Source organism: Colletotrichum paranaense, assembly GCF_030867605.1.
Source record: "Colletotrichum paranaense strain IMI 384185 chromosome Unknown Scaffold_13.1, whole genome shotgun sequence".
Lineage (NCBI taxonomy): Eukaryota > Fungi > Ascomycota > Sordariomycetes > Glomerellales > Glomerellaceae > Colletotrichum > Colletotrichum paranaense.
The window spans coordinates 774,196-791,531 of NW_026848971.1; the positions used below are offsets into that span (position 1 = coordinate 774,196).

The following is a 17,336-nucleotide window of genomic DNA, read 5'->3' on the forward strand; positions in this document are numbered from 1 at the left end:
TTTCCGAACCAATAGGGATCCAACGATCAAGTTACTTCATTTCCCTGCCCTTGAGATATGGGATTCCGCTTTATGCTAGCTCGGGCATCATGCATTGGCTGGTGTCACAGAGCCTTTTCTTGGCACGAATTCGTGCCATAACCACAGACGGGAGTGACGATGATGTCAACTCTTTCTCGACATGTGGCTATAGTCCTATAGCTGTGTTTGTCAGTAAGTCGACCTCCATTGCCATTCATTACTCTCGAACGTGCCTGTGGTTTCTGACCTAGAGGCTTAGCATTGCTTGCGGGGCTCCTTCTCGTCATCATTATCATCGGTATGGGGCTGCGACGCTATGATGGCACAATGCCAATGGTGTCGACCAATAGTCTGGCAATAAGTGCTGCTTGTCACGTCCTGCAGGAAGATCAGGATGGCGGCTATCTGCTACCTGTTCAGTGGGGAGTTCTCAGTATGACTGGGGGCGTTGGGAAGTGTGCTTTCACTACAGCGGCGGTCAACACGGTCAAGCTCCCAGAGAACGGCCCAGATCGAGTCTACAAGTGATGGTGTGAGGGTCTTGAGGGCCCTGACTGATCAACTAATAAGCCCCGAATGCGAAGTCAGGGTCCAGGCCTTGAACCCAAATCAAGCTTGTTCTCAATGGGCTGGACTTCACATAATGTAATTTCAAGCTTTGATCAACACCACACTGCCTGAATTTCACACCATTAAGTTCAGCATGGGCAAACTGTGGTTCAGGCCAGGGGCAAAAAAAACAGCATTGAATATCCAACCCAAAGTCACTACTCAATCCCCATGTCGGAAAGCTGCAAATGTAACCTAGAGTGTAACCAAACTAATACGGAGCATTTCATGAGACAGTTGACGCATTCAGGGGCTCTAAAGGAGATTGATGATCATACGTCGGGATTCCTCACTCAGGTCAGCTACCAATGGCTGGCGTGTACATCTTGGACGACGTGTAAGTGATGTCGTCGGATGATCTCAAATTGCCATCCTCGGAGACAAGTTGGGTGAATCATCAACCTACGGGATTCAACATTCGGTCCGTGCTTAGTTGTTCAGTCATATCCATGCCCACCGCATTGCAAGGCGGAGTCTAGCTTCAAGTAGCTCTGCTGACACATCGACACTCAGCACAACGAGACTTTACCTGATGAATGGACGAATTTCTCAACAGATGAGGTCCCGCATGAAATATCTGGCAAACTTTCTCCGATGGGATCGCGAAAGTTTGGGCCGGTGGCGTGCTCACGTGCTTAAATCCTAAGCTGCAAACTCCACACCAGCCGAACGCGATGACCAAAGGATCATGACCTCAGCGTGAACTATCGAGGCCTGGATCTCGTGTGGGGCTTTGATGCTGTACGAGCACGAGGGCTGGAAAACTCACATGGTGAGGTTGAGCAACAAGGCCTCCTGTGGTATTCACCGACATGTGCCCAGCTCGTAGGATGCCATCCAGCCGCAACGGGGCTGGGCTGGCATAGTTGGTCGCGACCTCATTCTTCCCACATTGTCGCCTCATGCTGCTCGGTCTCGCTTCCTTCCTCTACTGTACTGCCTCGGATGATGAGTCCTACATGAACCTCAATCTCGGTGTCGAGTGTAATCTCTCATACGGAAATGGATTCTGGAGTGCTGGTAGCGCTTGCTGACAACCGAAGTTGCCGGTTGATAGAAAGAGTCTTTAGGGTAGTGCAGATCATGGTGTTGACGTCTGCCAAGTCAACTCAAAGTTGACATTCTTGCCTTTGTTTATAGGTGTGGAGGGGCTCGGTGACATTTTGCAGAGCAGTTCGGAGGTCCGAGCCAACTCAATTAGACTGTGAACAGTTGACGCGGCCACCAGTTGAGCTTCGGGACATGAAACAAGCGGTTAGGGATCACGATGTATGTTGAGTGGAGAGCCATTCAACTACTGTAAATCAAGAAAGTTCATGTGGTTTATGCCGCCTACCTCATGGTGTGACTAAGACCTATCGGAATGATCATCGACTTACGAAGCTGCCGGAGGGCGAACCTGCGGCAAAATTTGGTCCCCTCAATTGGCCTGCTTCAGCCTCTCTTGACGGTAGTAAGCGGCCTACTCCGCATCTAGACCTGATTAATCGGCATGAAACCGAGCTCTAGCTTTCGGATCCTGAAAATTGGATTGCAAGCGACTCATTGCGAGGGGCCTAGCCTACCGAAAGATCATTTGAGCAATGGATGCTTTACTGTAGATAAAGAGGGCCATACCATGGATTTGAAGACTTGCTGGCTTTTCCAGAGCTTTGAACGTACGAGGTGTTCGTTACTCTTGGGCGGTTCTATGAAAGGCACAAAGGAAGCTTCGGATACTAAATTTCCCTGATTGTCTCTCGGACGTTTGCTTTACGAAGCGCTGTCAACCAAACTGTCAAAAAGCATTGATGCAAATCCTACACTTGGTTCTTGCACCACTGTTCATCTGGATGAAAGCTGATTCCGCGGGTGTGTCACGCCAAGTTTATCAGCGGCTGCAAACCGTGGACGATAACTTGTCTTCCCCTCACATCCGAATGTTCCCCCTACCTTAGATCGGATGGCTGAAGTTGGTGGGCGGCTCTGCTTAGCTATGCACGCAGATAACTCTAATCTTCGGATCTCTTACTCAGATACTTTTTCTTTGCGTGATTTAAGCCTTTGCAGATCATAGTTTCCTTCCATGGATAGCCTTGGGAAGGGGTTGACTTTTGGTACTGAGCGGCTGACTGGACTATCACCACACCTCGCGTTGTCGTCCGCATCTCGCGTTGCCGTATTTGCAACTCACAAGGTGCAAGTTATTCCCGAAGCCGAGTTCAGCTGGGCGCAACTCAGCCGCGGATTACTATGGACAAGAAGTAACTTGGAGACATCGTTCTTATTTTACGCCAACGGCAATTTCATTCATCTCGAGTATAAGTACGTTGTTCTCGGTTCACCTTGATTGTTGATTCTTCATCACATCCTCACCTTTAGTGGATTGACTCAAGCATCACTTCAATAACTCAACTTCGAACCTTTTATTTCATTTTTCAAATCTGCAATTATGCATATCCCGTCTTTCAGCCAAACTGCCACGATTGGCATGGCTTTCTATGCCATCGCTGCTGTAGCTGCACCAGTAGCTCAGCCAATCGCCGAGCCTAGGTTCGAGACAGGTGACCTTGTCGAAGTAAGTCTGAAGCTATCCTATTTACTCGTGTTCGGAAAGATTCTGACATTTAGATAGCGTTCTCCTGAGGCAGCTGTAAGTACATGTAACTTCTAGGGAGCACATCGTCCCACTCGCCTTATATCTTGATTGCTATCCCTTCCGGACATCATTTTCCCTCATAAGTCACTCACTGACTATTTGAAACAATGATAGCCTGATGTTGATTTACCGGTATGACTCCTCCTCAAGAATCAAAGGACTGCCGTGCTGATATCGTAACCCTCAGACCCTACGCGACGCCATCGTCGCTCGCGATGAACCAAGCGAAGGATCCCAACTCGAAGCACGCGACGACAAGAAACAAAACAATCAAGATCAATACCATAATAACAGCAAATGCAAGCGCGGTAAGGGAGGCGGCAGAGACGAGGGTTGCGACTACGGCGACTACGGAGGCTACGGCGGTGGCAAGGGAGGCGGTGGATACGGCGGTGGCGGCTACGGAGGCGGTGGGTACGGTGGTGGTGGATACGGCAACGGAGGCGGCTACGGCAATGGCGGTGGCTACGGCCACGGCAAAGGCGGCCACGGTCTTCAGGGCTCCAACGAGGCAAAGAGCGACCAGAAGGACAACGACCTCGGCAAGCGAGATGAGGCCGGTCTTCCCGGTGAAGATAAGAACAAGGAAGGTGGAGTTGATATCCTAAACAATAAGGGCGGCGGTGGTGGCTACGGAGGTTACGGCGGCGGAAAGGGTGGAGGATACGGTGGCGGCGGGTACGGTGGAGGTGGGTATGGTCACGGGGGCGGCGGCTACGGGGGCGGTGGCTACGGCAACGGCGGGTACGGCAACTGCAAGGGTGGATACAAATGCGGCGGAGGGTACGGTGGTGGAGGGTACGGCGGCGGCGGGTACGGCGGTGGAAAGGGAGGCGGATACGGTGGTGGCTATGGTGGCCACGGTCACTAATAGGGAAATGAGAGGGGTCCAGATGATGGCTGAGGTTCATCATCGAAGCTCCTTTGGAATCCCTTTGTCGAGGATGCTTGGGCATCGGCTTTACAAACACTCGGTTTTACTATTCCTGATCACCATGGTCTGGGTTGGAGGAAATTTGGCTACCAGAAAAGCTTCTGTCAGATTATATTCAGTGTATATACTTTAACAAATCTCAATCCACTTGAATTTCACTCATATCAAATGCCACCTTTGCTCACAGTCTCTAGACATCGTCCATTTCTTGGGTTGGTGACAACTAAGGTTAGACCTAGTGCCCTGCTTCTCGGCTTTGGATCTACAGCATGTTGGGACTGTCGAAAGTTGCGTTGCTTGTTACCCGAAAGCGAGTTGTAGAACTTACTCGACCAAGATCTCCTCCAGCTCCGTTGAGATCTCGTCCCATGCAGACTTCAACATCCTGCCCACGCCAGCCCGTTGAACAACCGGAACAACCTTTGGATCTTGTCCCTTCGTGCCACTGCGACATATCAACATCACGTTGACAGCCTCCCAAGGCTTTTGGCTGGCATGGCTCGAGAGCTCCTCTCCCGAGAAGCCGTACGCGTCTGAGAGAACAACAAACTCATAGGGACCTCCCAGCTTCTGCCTATAGCTTTTGGGCATCAGGATAGACCCAAGCCATTCGTCCTCGCCTCCTTGCCTCCGGGCGGCAGAGTGCGTGACACCAAAGCGAACAGGGGGTTCCTTGACATCCGGCAGCGAGGGTGGCTTTAGGGCTCCGCTCCTATCGTGAAGAGTGAGCCTGAATTTCCCAACCCTAGTTCGTAGTCGTAAGTAAAAGTCGTGTTTTTCTAATGTCTCTTTCTTGTTCAGCTCAAGAGAGACGCCCCAGCCTGCTGGACGAACCCGATCGAACGTACTCTCGAGGGCAGGCAAGCCGTTCCAGTCGTCAAGGTCGTCAAAGCGAACGGCTCCCGTCCAGCCTGCCCATGACCATGACGGATAGAGAATAAGTGGCGGATCGGACTTGTACTTGACTACCCTGCTGAGTTCCTGTCGCGGCTGCCACAACAGAGAAAAAGCAAGCAAATCTTTCGCCCAGGTACCCCATACAAAGACCCCTTTGTACTCGGGCACTTTTTCGATGACGTTCAAGATACCCTTGAAACCATTGACGCGGTCATCTGTGTGACTCATCTCGCGTGATGTGTACTCCGTGACCATGCGATAGTAGAATTCGGGCGAGATGCCTAGGCGATACTGGTGGCGCCGGGTCAGAGTCGGCGGCGCCTCCCCGCGAGACAAGGTGATATTCTGCTGGGAGGCGCTCTGGGTGACATCGTCGCGAAGCATGTTGAAGTCTTCGCTGCAAGTCATCTGGCCGCATTGGAAGTAGACCATGTTGTCGGTGAAGAAGACGAGCCTGCGTGAGAGTAGTCGTTCCTGGTACGTCCAACCGCGCGTGTTCCAGTAAATTTGCTGAACCCCGTCCTCGAAGTCGGGGACGAGAGAGAGAAGTGTCAGGTCGGACGAGTACTCGGCGGTATACTGCTTCTTACTCCTGTCGATTCCAGGACTGCCGGATAGTCGAGCATTCGCATCTTCGCCATTGGCGGAAACAATCGTGAAAGAGGCTCTGCTATAGATAACGTCCATGAGTGCAAGCTGTACCTTATTGTCGTCATCGTTGCCCTTCTGAATGATGCAGAGTGAGTCGATCCACAGATATCGGTGACCGAGAAGGGTAGTCAGCTTGATGGAGTCTTGAATCGTCTTGGGCAGCTTGTCGAAATTGTTGCTTAGTCCGCCAGGCTTGAAGAGTTCGTCAATATTATCAGTTGTGAGTTTGTAGTTCACTGCCCCTCTACCCCAGACGTAACTCAGCGCGACAAATTCTGGGAGATCAGACTTCTGAACGAGGCAATTGTCTTTGAGATCCAAAAGTCGAATGAATGGGTCGATGGGGCCGACGGCGTGCTCGTCCTTGCGCCAGCAGACGATGTGGTGTTTCTCTTCGCAAGTCCGCAGCCATGTCTTAAGAAGGTCGCCGTCAATAGACCTCTCGTCGATGAACCTTCCCTTGAACATATCGTTCTCCGACTTGTTAGCCAGAGGAACAATATCAAACGGGGCAAAAGCGTCCTCCCATCCCACCATCTCCGGAGCAATCCGTAGCCTCAGCGTGTTCATCGTCGTCTCCTCTGTACCATTTCCATCGGATCCCTCAAAGGTCACATCAGGAACCCAACAGCCCAGAACCTCGACGTCGTCTTTGTAGTTGTTCGTAGAGACGGATGAGGCGATCATCTTGCAGAACCTGCAATAATCGCTCCGTTTGATAACGTCTGATAAAGTACCAAAGTGCCAGTCGGGCGGCAGGGCGTGTTTCTGAGGCCTAGCTGCAAAATCGGACTGTTTAAGGTCCATGACGCGGTGTCTTGAGCAGAGATGCAAGCTGGGTTCCTCGGGCGGGAGCTTCACGTCGCGATCCCATGCCCTTGAGGACGATCCTGGCCCCGCTGTGAAGCCATTGCTTGCCGAGTCCCCCAGGTCGAGCCTCATCGTTGGTGTTGCCTATGGTCACGCAAGAAAGATTCTGTGCGAGCAGCTTCGTGAATAGCAGGACTGGTCGGAGGATATTGGGGAAGAGGGAAGAATCCGAAAGTGCGGGCGCTGACATTGATGAGCATTTCAAGCTGGCAATAACTGAGACCTACCGATTTAGCGCCATGACTGCATCGCGGGGTAATCAACCTATGAGACCGGAACCAGCAGCCCGTAGACCCAAGATGAAGCGCACAAGAACATCAATTATGTCTCTCTACGGGGTTTGGCTTGGATGATCGTCCAACGTATCTCTACACTAAGCTTCAATCAGACTTATCTTGCTTTCTGGTGGCCAAGCCGTCCCCAAGCGCAGCAGCCAGATCGTCGATCGTCGTCCCCCGTTTCCTCTCCCCAACCTTCTCGGTACCTAGGACGGGATCATCCGCCATGCCGCGGAACACATCATTCTCAGCCTCAAAGCCGCCCTCGGCGCGGTGGGTATTGGAGATCTCCTCCATCTCCCGCACCCACCGGTACGACTTTGGCGGCACAAGCGGGACAGACTTTTCAGCAAAATCGAGCAAGCCCGGCGCCGCCTCACTCATCTCGTTGCGCAGCTCATCCACGACACCGAGCTTGGACGCTGTGGTGAATGCCTGAATCGCCAAACCCATGAAGCCCTTGGTCGTCGTCGCGAAGCACATCTTCAACCCGCTCGCTGCGCCGACCTCGGTTGAGATGTGGCGCATGTTCAATGCCTCTGCGAGCTCTGCGCATGCTTCGCTGATGGGATACCGTCCGGATGCCGGCATGCTTGGGACGTACCATTGCTCCGCTGCGCTATTGAGCTTGAGATTTGGCGGCCCGCCGATGATGCAGCCATCGACAAAACGGACGGGACTCTTGGCTTCTTTGAACATCTGGCTCATTTGCTTGCAGGTGGCTGGCGAGACGGCATTGAGGTCGATGAAGTAAAGCGGCTTTTCTAGTTTTGTTGTTGCTGCCGCGTCGATGATGCGTCGAGCGATGCTGAGCGCGTCTCGCGGTGGTGCGACGGAGAGGATGAACGGTCGCGACTCAACAAGGTGAACGTCGGAGCTTAGGACCTCAACGTTGGCGCTGCGGGCTCTGGCGATTGTTGCCGGGCTATCATGATGTAAGCCCCTAGCTAACAGAAGAAGGCCCTTCTCAGAATAAGTTCGATTTCATTCTCACCTCCTACCTTGACCATTTGTGGCGACTAAGAAGCCTTTGGAGACAAGCAGTTTAGCGATGCCCATCCCCATGTCTCCGACGGAAAGGATCCCAATCTTTGGGAGTGAGAGCGTCATGGTGAAAAGCGGCACCGAAGCCCTACAATGTATCGAAGTCGATGATTGATTGATAGTGACGCCCTCAAGGATGATTGCGGATTATGCCAAGCTGTTGGGCACTCGCGAGTTCGGGGATGATGATGAATGAGCAGTGTTGCGAGGCGGGCACCCCGCCAACTCTCGCCGATCGTATCAGAGGCGATTGCTAAGCTGGGTGGCTCGAGAATAGTTACCGAGACACTCAGCTTACCAATCGCCTCTGATGCGATCTTCAGCCACATATGGCACCTCAATGTGAGCTTTCTCGCGCTTATTTCTCATTTCTACTTATGAATGGAGTATCTCGTTGTGGAATTGCCATAGCAATCCCATTCATCTTACGGTGCTACAACAGGGTGCATTGAGTGATTGTCGTCTATATTCCAAGATCAACATCCTTTTGTCAAGCAACTTCAACTTGCACATAGTCCCAACTAAGTTGAATAACCGATCTCCAATTCGTCCAGCAACGAATGCCCAAAATGCCAGGATCGCATCTCGGACTCACCACAATCAATTATTTGGCTCAAACTTCAACCTCAAAAGCCCCTTGGCATTCCTCCACGCAATCCCCTCCCACTCATCCTCACTCACAAGCCCGCTCCCCTTCAGCTTATTCATAAATTCCTTTCCCGCATCATTACCAGCAAACGGATAATCAACACTAAACATGATTCTCTCAACCTTTGTCTCCTGCAAAAGACACGCCATCGGCGCCAGCGAAAACATGCCACTCGTCGTAATCCACACATTCTCGTCCCATACCTCTCTCAGCCCACGCTCTCGCTCCCGACCCCCGGGTGATGGCCACCTCGCAGACATATCGATGATGCGATCCAGCATGAAGGGGAGCATCTCGCCCATGTGGCCGAGAACGATTTTGAGCTTCGGGAATTTGTCGAATACGCCGGCAGCGAAGAGGCGGAGGAAGTGGAGACCTGTTCGGGAGTGCCAGCCCCACCCCCAGCTCCCCAACGCCTTTACAATCTCGGGGTCGTAGGGGCCGTGGAAGTTGACTTTGGATTCCTCATCGGATGGGAATGTTGGATGTAGGTAAAATGGCACGTCTAGATCCTGTGCGGTCTCCCAGAGAGAGGAGAAATCGGGTGTATCGAAGAAGCTGCCGTCATCGAGGTGGTTTCCCGTGAGTGTGCCTACGAAGCCTAGATCCTGGACGCAGCGCCGGAGCTCAGCGGCGGCCGCGACAGGTTCGTGCATCGGCAAGACTGCAAAGGCGGCGTACTCGGCCGGATGGTGAATGATCTTGGAATGTAGATCATCATTAATGGCTTTGCAGGTTTCGGGATCGGGATGAATCGGTGAGTGAGAGAGGACCGTCATGGCAACGGAGTTGTCGGCCATATCACGGAGGCGTGCCGGGCCAATGTCCCCCAGCTTTTCCACTATGACGGGCCCGAATGTGTCGGGACTTGGGGCCCCGCCTCTCTTGACGTCGAGGAGGGGAGAAACGTAATGTTCTTCGAGCGCGATGAGGTTTGCCATGTTGATAAATGTTTGAAGATTACAGTACGTGTACCCTCGATGTGTCTGGGTGTGTGGTCGTAAAAGTTATTGCGAGTCTACTGATGCTGCCAGGCGCCACGCCATTTCGTACATGTGCTACACACCCGGTCCTAGTGACGTCTTTCACGAGAGGAGAAATGTCGAAACGCAACAAAGCGCTCGGTGTTAGCTGTGGACTACTCCAGCCGTCTTTGAAGAGCCTCTGCCGTAGCCGACGTAGATCGAACTCAATGCAGAGCGTGGAGTGTACGGAGAGCAGGCCAGCTTATGGGACGAAAGTGCAATTGCCGAGCAAGCACGCCAACTTTGAGACCTAGCTTCAATGTGGTAGTTTCTGACCCGGCGCGGCCCCAAGCTGGCCGCCGACCCCGTAATTGCTTTGAGATCACCAAGCCATGAAAATGACATGCTTTGGACAGGACTATCGCAGTCCTACACTTTCAATGCAATTTTTACACCAACGGACGCGGGTCAATGTCAGACGCTTGAGTTGAACAGTACCAATCACAGTCTTGCTTTACCTTATTTATTCACTGCAACTTTAACTCCTCCAGAGGGAACGTCGACACCGACGCCGACGCCACGGTCTTACTGGGGGCCAATGAGAGCATTACTCAGCCCACCCACGTCTTCACTGCAAATAAAACCGCCCTGAAAGACGTGAAGTGCAAAAGTTGAGCGACTAAGTTTAGACATCTACACATGAATCTTGGTCGCTGCCACTATCGCCAAATCCACACTGCGCGGTTGGTGGTCGATAGCGCTCGGGTTTTATCCCGCCTCGGCCGACTCTGCCCGCGATCTGTCATTTGACACGGCGTGGAAAACACGTGGAAATATAGATTGTCGGCCAGCTTCTATGTTGATTCTGCCCAGTGACATGATACCATTGAGGGCAGATGGAATCATACAACAATAATGTCAATGTCCTATCACGTCTAGAACGAACGACATAGGACTCATGCATCTGTTGGCTCCATGTCCGTAAGGCCCTCAGGCTTAGATCCCAGCACTGCATTTTTAACCCACCCAGAGGGTGTCCTATTGCCTACGAGTCCAGCAAAACCTTGTAGAGTTGGTTGCACAGCAATTTTAACCACCACTGAGGCAACTACTGATACATGCATCAATCAAAAGTGCAAATTGGAAAGATCGCACAGCTCGGTCAAGTCAAGAGAGTGATTCAGATTCTTCGTATGCGAATATGAGGCAGTAATGTTGAGCAACAACATCTGTACACATCCCGACGTGCAAGGCATATCGGTTGATCAGACGGGTCGGAAAATCAAAGCCGGGTTCGGATCCGGCTCTCGTATGTTCTATCCGGCATCGAGTGCCGGCAGCGGAAGCAACTTTCGGATCCAGATGAGTCGGGCAGTCTGCAACAGCCAAAAAGGAAAGAGCGAGCGCCGGGTAAATAGAACTGATCGTAAGCCGACACGGGACCGGAACTGCTGTCCACAAAATTCTCATCTCCGAGCATTGAACGGCAAGCCGGCACCACTTCCCGGATGGCATGCAGGCATGGGATGGGGACCCCCGAACGACGATGGTCGCAAGTCGAGCAGAGAAGAGCAAGCCATCAAAGCTCGAATCAGAAAGCAGTGACATGCAGTTTGCTCACTGAATTGACAAAAGAAAATGCATTATCTCTGAGCTTTCAGCATCAAATCTCGAGTGTCTCGACGGCCCGCTCCGACCGTGAGAAAAATTCTGCAAATGTTTCCACAAAAAGACGTAATGAAAACTAGGGAGAAGAAATTTTCGAGCTTGGGGATGGGATGAGTTGGGATGGGAGCTTGGGGCAAATATCCTCTCGCCTCGCTAGTCGCTAGAAGGCCGCGCCCGCGGTCCATCATCAGACTTGTTGGAGCCGGGCGGAAACGCCAAGTGAGGTAGACCAAGGAACGAAATCCTGCGAGTCACCTTTTGTTGCTCGACTTAGCGCGGTCTGGTCTGCTGTATTGTCACTCCAAGGCGCGACGTACAAGGCTTCTTGGGCGTCATAGGGCTGACAACGACAGCAAATAGTACAGTGCCCTCTTGGTGACGACAATGGCGGTCGGCTGCGGGAGACCGCGGTGCTGCAACGTATCACCCACCGGCGGCCGGGGTACACAGATCGTTTGGGGGGACATGTCCGAGCTGGAGGAACGAGAGAGTCAGACTGCCCAGAGTCGAGACAAACTTGGCAAAGACCGACAAGCTCATCAATAGGATCGGTTGGAAGAAGCTTGTTATCTCTAGCTGAAAATGGACAATGGTGGTGAGAAAAATGTTCGAGAAAAATTCTACCCGCCCAGCAGCTGGGCAGAGCTTGCGGGTGCCGTGACTCTGCAGGAATTGGACCATCATGATTGGCCATGCGGAGAGAAAAATCGGAGATTTTCCAGGGAAAAAAAGAGAGGAGGACGAAAAGGGCTCGGTCCAAGCTCGGTGGGAATCGGGTGGCGCAAGGGCGGCGGCGTGGGAGGACTCGCAGACTTTGATCTCTTTGGTGACGGGGCAGCCAGCCATGGGAATAGACACGCTTATGCCGGCCGATCGGACGAACTGCAGGCGGCGGCGAGGGCGTCGACGTGCCGTGCAGCGGAATGGCATGTCATTGCCTGCTTGCTTGCTACAGCTGCTGATCCCCACGCTCCATTTCCCACATCGCTCTTGGTCGACAGGCAAACCCCCTGGACAACGCCGTTGTTACCCGTGGCCGGCCGACTCCCGAATCGCACTACCAGGGCGTGATGGAGCCTTTCAGCGTGAGACCATCGCGTCTCCATCGGCCAACCCGCAACGAGCGAAGCCAAGGAGAGGGTCTCGAGCGAGGCCTTTGTGTGTGTGTGACTGTGTGTACGTGCGAGTCTGTCCAGCCGCCAGCGCGGTCCACTGCTCGAGATTTTTCCAAGCATGACCACCGTTACCGGTCGCGATGAGTCGACGCGGAGTGGAACCTGTTGGGTAAGAGAAGGCCCGTATTGTATTTAATCATGCCATGAGCTTTTCGTTCGGGGCGGCACCTCTCCTGTTGTCCCCCCAGGTTTTCGTTTGCACATGCGTCCGGTGATTTCTGGAGAAGCGAATCAACAGGCTTCCTTCGTCCCCTCAATCCTTTCGAGTGTGCTCATTGCTTCTGGCCGCGGACGACGAGACTTGTCGCTCTAGTCCGTGAACGAAGCGTACCCCGTGCCGACTTCGATTTACCAAGCCAAACATAGCCATCACCATGTTCGGCTCCAAGGAAAAGACTCCTCAGACGAGTGAGGGCGAGGTTACTCCCAATGCCTCCAAGACCGATTTGGAGAATGGCGAGACGGGTGGTCTTCAGCGAGACCTCAACAGTCGTCACCTGCAGTTCATTGCCATCGGTATGTCACTTTGATCGAGCTTCGCCTTGTGCAGGGGCCGCAGTTGTTCTGACACATCGTCGCAGGCGGTACTATCGGTACTGGTCTCTTCCTCGGTAGCGGTAAGGCCATCGCGACATCCGGCCCTGTCGGTTGCCTGATCGCCTTCATCTTCATCGGCTCCATCGTCTACTCCGTCATGACGGCGCTTTGCGAGATGGCCACCTACATTCCCGTCCCCGGTGCCTTCACCTCCTATGCCTCCCGGTTCATCGACCCCACTCTCGGCTTCGCCATGGGCTGGATGTACTGGTTCAGCTGGTCCATCACCTTCGCTCTCGAGTTGACTGCTGCTGGTGTCATTATCCAATACTGGAACGACAGCTTGAGCATTGCCATCTTCATCAGTGTCTTCTGGGTCGTCTTCACTGCCCTCAACTTCATGCCCATTCGCATCTTTGGTGAAGTTGAGATGTGGTTTGCCAGCATCAAGGTCGTTACCATTGTCGGCTTCATCATCTTTGCCATTTGCATCAACGCCGGCGTCGGCCAACAGGGGTACCTGGGCTTCAAGTACTGGGTGAGCCCGGGTGCGTTCAACGAGTCCATTGTTGAGGGTTCCGTTGGCAAGTTCATCGGTTTCTGGTCCGTCCTGATCACCGCCGGCTTCAGTTTCCAGGGCTCCGAGTTGGTTGGTATTGGTGCTGGTGAGACCAAGAACCCCGAGAAGAGCGTCCCCAGTGCCGTCCGCTGGACCTTCTGGGGCATCTTCAGCTTGTTCGTGGCGACCATCTTCTTCGTTGGCATCATTGTGCCGTCCGACAACCCATCGCTTCTGCTCGATTCTCAGGATGCGTCGGCGTCTCCCTTGGTTATCGCTGCCAACTTGGCTGGTGTCAAGGTTCTCCCCGACATCATCAACGCTGTGCTCCTGACCGCCGTTCTCTCCGCCGCCAACTCCAATGTCTACTCTGGCTCCCGCATTCTCGTCTCACTCGCCAACGAGAGGTGCGCTCCTCAGTTCATGACCTACACCAACAGATTCGGAACTCCCTACTTCGCAGTTGCCACTACATCTGCCGTCGGTTTGCTCGCGTACATGAACCTGTCGTCCAACGGCGGTGTTGTCTTCGACTGGCTTTTGAACGTCACTGCCGTCGCTGGCTTCATCAGCTGGTCGTGCATCAACATCTGCCATCTGCGCTTCATGGCCGCCCTCAAGGCCCAGAACATCCCACGCAGCAGCCTGCCTTACCTTGCGCCACTGCAACCTTACCTTTCTTGGTACGGTCTGTTCTTCAACGTCCTCATCATTCTGACAAACGGATTCGCCGTCTTCATCGAATGGAGCACCAGCGACTTCTTCACTGCGTACGTCAGTGTCCTCCTGTTTATCGTCCTCTTGGTCGGTCACAAGATCTTTAACCGCACGATGCCCCTGAAGGCCATCGATGCCGATGTTACGAGTGGCACTCTGCGATCGCAATCATGAAAATGACGGAGAACGATATAAATGAGCAAGGACGGAGATCAAAAAGTAATCTGATGTAACATTAGTAGAATAGTTGTAATGATGATACCCATGAGTTCAACAAATGCAGCCTAGAGACGATTCCAAGTGACTGATGAGTAGCTCCGTTCCGAGAAGATAACCACCAACCAAGAGGATGCCGGTGTGACTTTGGAGGACCCCAGCTAGATCAAGAAACGATGCTGTAAAGACCAACAGCACCACCAAGGCCGATGGCAACGCCTCTTCCCAGATTATACAAGCCCCATTGATCCACGAGAGATTTGGCCCCCTCCTCCTCTTCCTGAGTCAGCCCAATGGCCATGATGCCCATGTCCTTGGCTTCCTCGGCTTTCTCGAATAGCTTCTTATTGATGCTGACCATGAATAAGCCGGTCCAAGGGACCATCGAAAAGCAAAGAGCACCGGCAGCGGCCAGTAGCTTCGACTTGCTGGGGAGGTGGCGCACGGCATAGGCCATGTACCAGTAGCTCAATGCGCAGAAGAGGGTCGGTAGCGGGAAGACCCGACTGGTCCGCTTGAACATGTTGGACCACTGTCGTAGCATGAGGGGAGTGGGCGATTCAAGGAGGCGGGGTACGACAAAGAAGGAGAGGCCCAAGTTCAGGCCAGCGAGGGTTGTATTGAGGAAGACGGTCGACGTCTGGATGCTGCGGAGCGGGTTGGGTTGGGAAGACATGGTGAAAATTGTTGTCTTTGCATGTAGCTCGCTCCGAGTCGGTTCGAGAACTTTTGGCGATAAAGATGCTGACGAGGTTGAAGATGAGAAGATGACATGGAGTGAGGAGGCCGAGAGCGACAAGGATGGCAGGTTACGCTCGAGCTTGAGGTCAGACCTGGAGGCAGGAGCAAAGTCCGGTCCTACAGTGCGGGACGCGGGAAGCGGCGGGGTTCTTGCCAAGTGGGGGCAAACAGTTCACTGGCTGCAGGTGGCAGGTGCAGGTCGCTCTGTGGGGAAGACCGGACCTGTCTCCCCACTACCTACCTTATCCGATCGATACCTAGGGTACGTACCTCGTCACCGGCACTGCTCAATGGAAGTTCAATCCAGCTTGACTTTACCTCACTGACTTGAACAGATACATGAAGCAGCAAGCCTGGCTCAGCTGATTATTTCTGATGTTCTTGTCGTATCTAAGATGTTACAAGTGGGCGTACTAGCAAGTGACCAGAATCTTTATTGACTTGGGGTTAAGTAAAGTAGAGGACTTTACGGAAAGCCATCACAGATGAAAAGTCGGCCAAAGAAAGATTATTTGCCTCTCGTATACAGTTAGATCAGCTTTCACCCAGAGGAACGTCAGCTTTGAGTTGGAATTCTATCTTGAAAAGGTTGCGAACTTGCAGTCTCGAGGGCCTGGTATTACAAGAGCAGCCCTGTCCAACAATGCTTTCAGATGAAGAAGAAAGTCATCTATATACACATCGAGACCTCTAGAGACTCGATAGTAAGATCCATGTATGCGATTCGTGCTATTTTTCATGTAATCATGGCATCAGGCTATTTGCGACAAAGTTTGCCAGCCGTCAAATTGTAGTCCCACTTGTGACTTCCGACTCCCGACCGAACATAGAGGCTGGCCGTGGGATCGTACCTGTCTTTGATCTCAAGCAAGCGGTCATAGTTGCCACCATAAAAGTCCTCTTGAAAGTTGCTGTTGAATGGATTGGCTTCATTGATGTACGCGCCCGCCCCGGCGCCCACTTCCGCCACACGGCTTCCTTGTTCTCTTCGGTCCAAGCCGCAGCAGTGGCCAAAGCACCCTGTGGTGTAGTGTCCGTCGTGTTGATATACGCCCCAGAGCTGATGAGGTGGATGTAGGCTTCTTCAAGCAAGAGTCAGAGCGTCTCGCATGCTCGCCTCGACCTGACTGGGTCCCAGTCCACCCTAAAGCCCATACACCAGTGCAGCAGCACCCCCTTCCACTTAAGACTTAGTGATATGTTGCGGACGGGATCGAAGCTTTGGCAGTAGAATCTCAGTCAGCCCGCTGCAGCCGAGCAAGCGGCTGGGGATGAGACTGATCGGTCCAACGGGACTTGGGAGTGGCGCGGTCGTTGAGATTGTCGACAAGCGAGACTTACATGGAGAGAAAGCTCGGCTCCGTGGTAACTATTGAGAGAGTGCCGTTTCTACTCTGCAACATGCGTACTCAAATCGGGTTTAGAAGGGAAGTTGAACCATTCGCCGTGGTATTGTGACCGAAAAAAAAAGGCTTTACTCCGATTCCTTGAACGACGCCGCTGGAAAACTTGGCGAAACATTCGACCATTAGAGCCTTCCGTTAATATTATAGGATCTTGCTTATTCGTGATAGTAGTACTACGTCGAGGAGGCTGGGCTACTTTGGAGTTCTATACGAGGAGGTTGATCGGAACTGGCTGCCGTAGAAAAGATGAAGATAGATTTTTGTCACCTAGAGACACATCAGTAGATAGAGTTCAGGCCCGCCCGGAAAACGTGATGTTTTACACGCAATGCAGCTACCACGTTTAGTGGCCTCGGATCTCCCGTCACTTTCCATCCTTTAGTGATGTTGTAGAACCTATGAACGTGCTGAAGACTACCCCATTAGCTTCGACTGCCCGACAGCGTCCCGTCTATGGGTGTGCCAGCTACTCTCGATATAGCTGCGAGTGCGCGCCGACAATGCATGCACAATTGATCGAAACCGCTCGATTGCGGCGTGTGGTGTGTGGCACATTTTCATGTTCATTTGTGCCATATCTCATGGACAATTTCAGAGAAGTCGGCTATGTCTCGATTGAAAAAAGCAAAACAAGCTTTTTGACAGATTATCAGTATGGCCGCTAACAGCATAATAAATGTGGCAAAAGTGTTGTTCTATTTCTTCGAGAAGTCTGCTGGTGCTGCAGCGGATCTGTTTAAACAATTGATACGCGTATCTCT

At 52.6% G+C, this 17,336-nt stretch overlaps 8 protein-coding genes across 8 annotated transcripts; 3 read left to right on the forward strand and 5 right to left on the reverse strand.

Moving 5' to 3' along the window:
• Positions 1-89: 89 nt before the first annotated feature.
• CPAR01_13724 (uncharacterized protein) lies at positions 90-549 on the forward strand (the record flags this gene model as incomplete). The annotated part of the gene is made up of 2 exons (XM_060497976.1): positions 90-213; positions 281-549. 2 exons carry the CDS (start codon positions 90-92, stop codon positions 547-549), a joined length of 393 nt encoding a protein of 130 aa, XP_060343444.1.
• A 2,512-nt stretch (positions 550-3,061) lies between these two features.
• Positions 3,062-4,139, forward strand: CPAR01_13725 (uncharacterized protein; the record flags this gene model as incomplete). The annotated part of the gene is made up of 4 exons (XM_060497977.1): positions 3,062-3,187; positions 3,245-3,262; positions 3,383-3,400; positions 3,456-4,139. The coding sequence occupies 4 exons, from the start codon at positions 3,062-3,064 to the stop codon at positions 4,137-4,139; spliced, it is 846 nt and encodes a 281-aa protein (XP_060343445.1).
• A 387-nt stretch (positions 4,140-4,526) lies between these two features.
• CPAR01_13726 (uncharacterized protein) lies at positions 4,527-6,692 on the reverse strand (the record flags this gene model as incomplete). The annotated part of the gene is made up of 1 exon (XM_060497978.1): positions 4,527-6,692. The coding sequence occupies one exon, from the start codon at positions 6,690-6,692 to the stop codon at positions 4,527-4,529; it is 2,166 nt and encodes a 721-aa protein (XP_060343446.1).
• Positions 6,693-7,000: 308 nt separating this feature from the next.
• On the reverse strand, positions 7,001-8,008 carry CPAR01_13727 (uncharacterized protein; the record flags this gene model as incomplete). Its single annotated transcript, XM_060497979.1, has 2 exons — positions 7,001-7,823; positions 7,893-8,008. The coding sequence occupies 2 exons, from the start codon at positions 8,006-8,008 to the stop codon at positions 7,001-7,003; spliced, it is 939 nt and encodes a 312-aa protein (XP_060343447.1).
• A 534-nt stretch (positions 8,009-8,542) lies between these two features.
• Positions 8,543-9,532, reverse strand: CPAR01_13728 (2-Hydroxy-4-oxobutane-1; the record flags this gene model as incomplete). Its single annotated transcript, XM_060497980.1, has 1 exon — positions 8,543-9,532. One exon carries the CDS (start codon positions 9,530-9,532, stop codon positions 8,543-8,545), a length of 990 nt encoding a protein of 329 aa, XP_060343448.1.
• A 3,241-nt stretch (positions 9,533-12,773) lies between these two features.
• Positions 12,774-14,386, forward strand: CPAR01_13729 (amino acid permease; the record flags this gene model as incomplete). Its single annotated transcript, XM_060497981.1, has 2 exons — positions 12,774-12,915; positions 12,981-14,386. 2 exons carry the CDS (start codon positions 12,774-12,776, stop codon positions 14,384-14,386), a joined length of 1,548 nt encoding a protein of 515 aa, XP_060343449.1.
• Positions 14,387-14,594: 208 nt separating this feature from the next.
• CPAR01_13730 (uncharacterized protein) lies at positions 14,595-15,104 on the reverse strand (the record flags this gene model as incomplete). The annotated part of the gene is made up of 1 exon (XM_060497982.1): positions 14,595-15,104. One exon carries the CDS (start codon positions 15,102-15,104, stop codon positions 14,595-14,597), a length of 510 nt encoding a protein of 169 aa, XP_060343450.1.
• Positions 15,105-15,952: 848 nt separating this feature from the next.
• On the reverse strand, positions 15,953-16,102 carry CPAR01_13731 (uncharacterized protein; the record flags this gene model as incomplete). The annotated part of the gene is made up of 1 exon (XM_060497983.1): positions 15,953-16,102. One exon carries the CDS (start codon positions 16,100-16,102, stop codon positions 15,953-15,955), a length of 150 nt encoding a protein of 49 aa, XP_060343451.1.
• Positions 16,103-17,336: the final 1,234 nt, after the last annotated feature.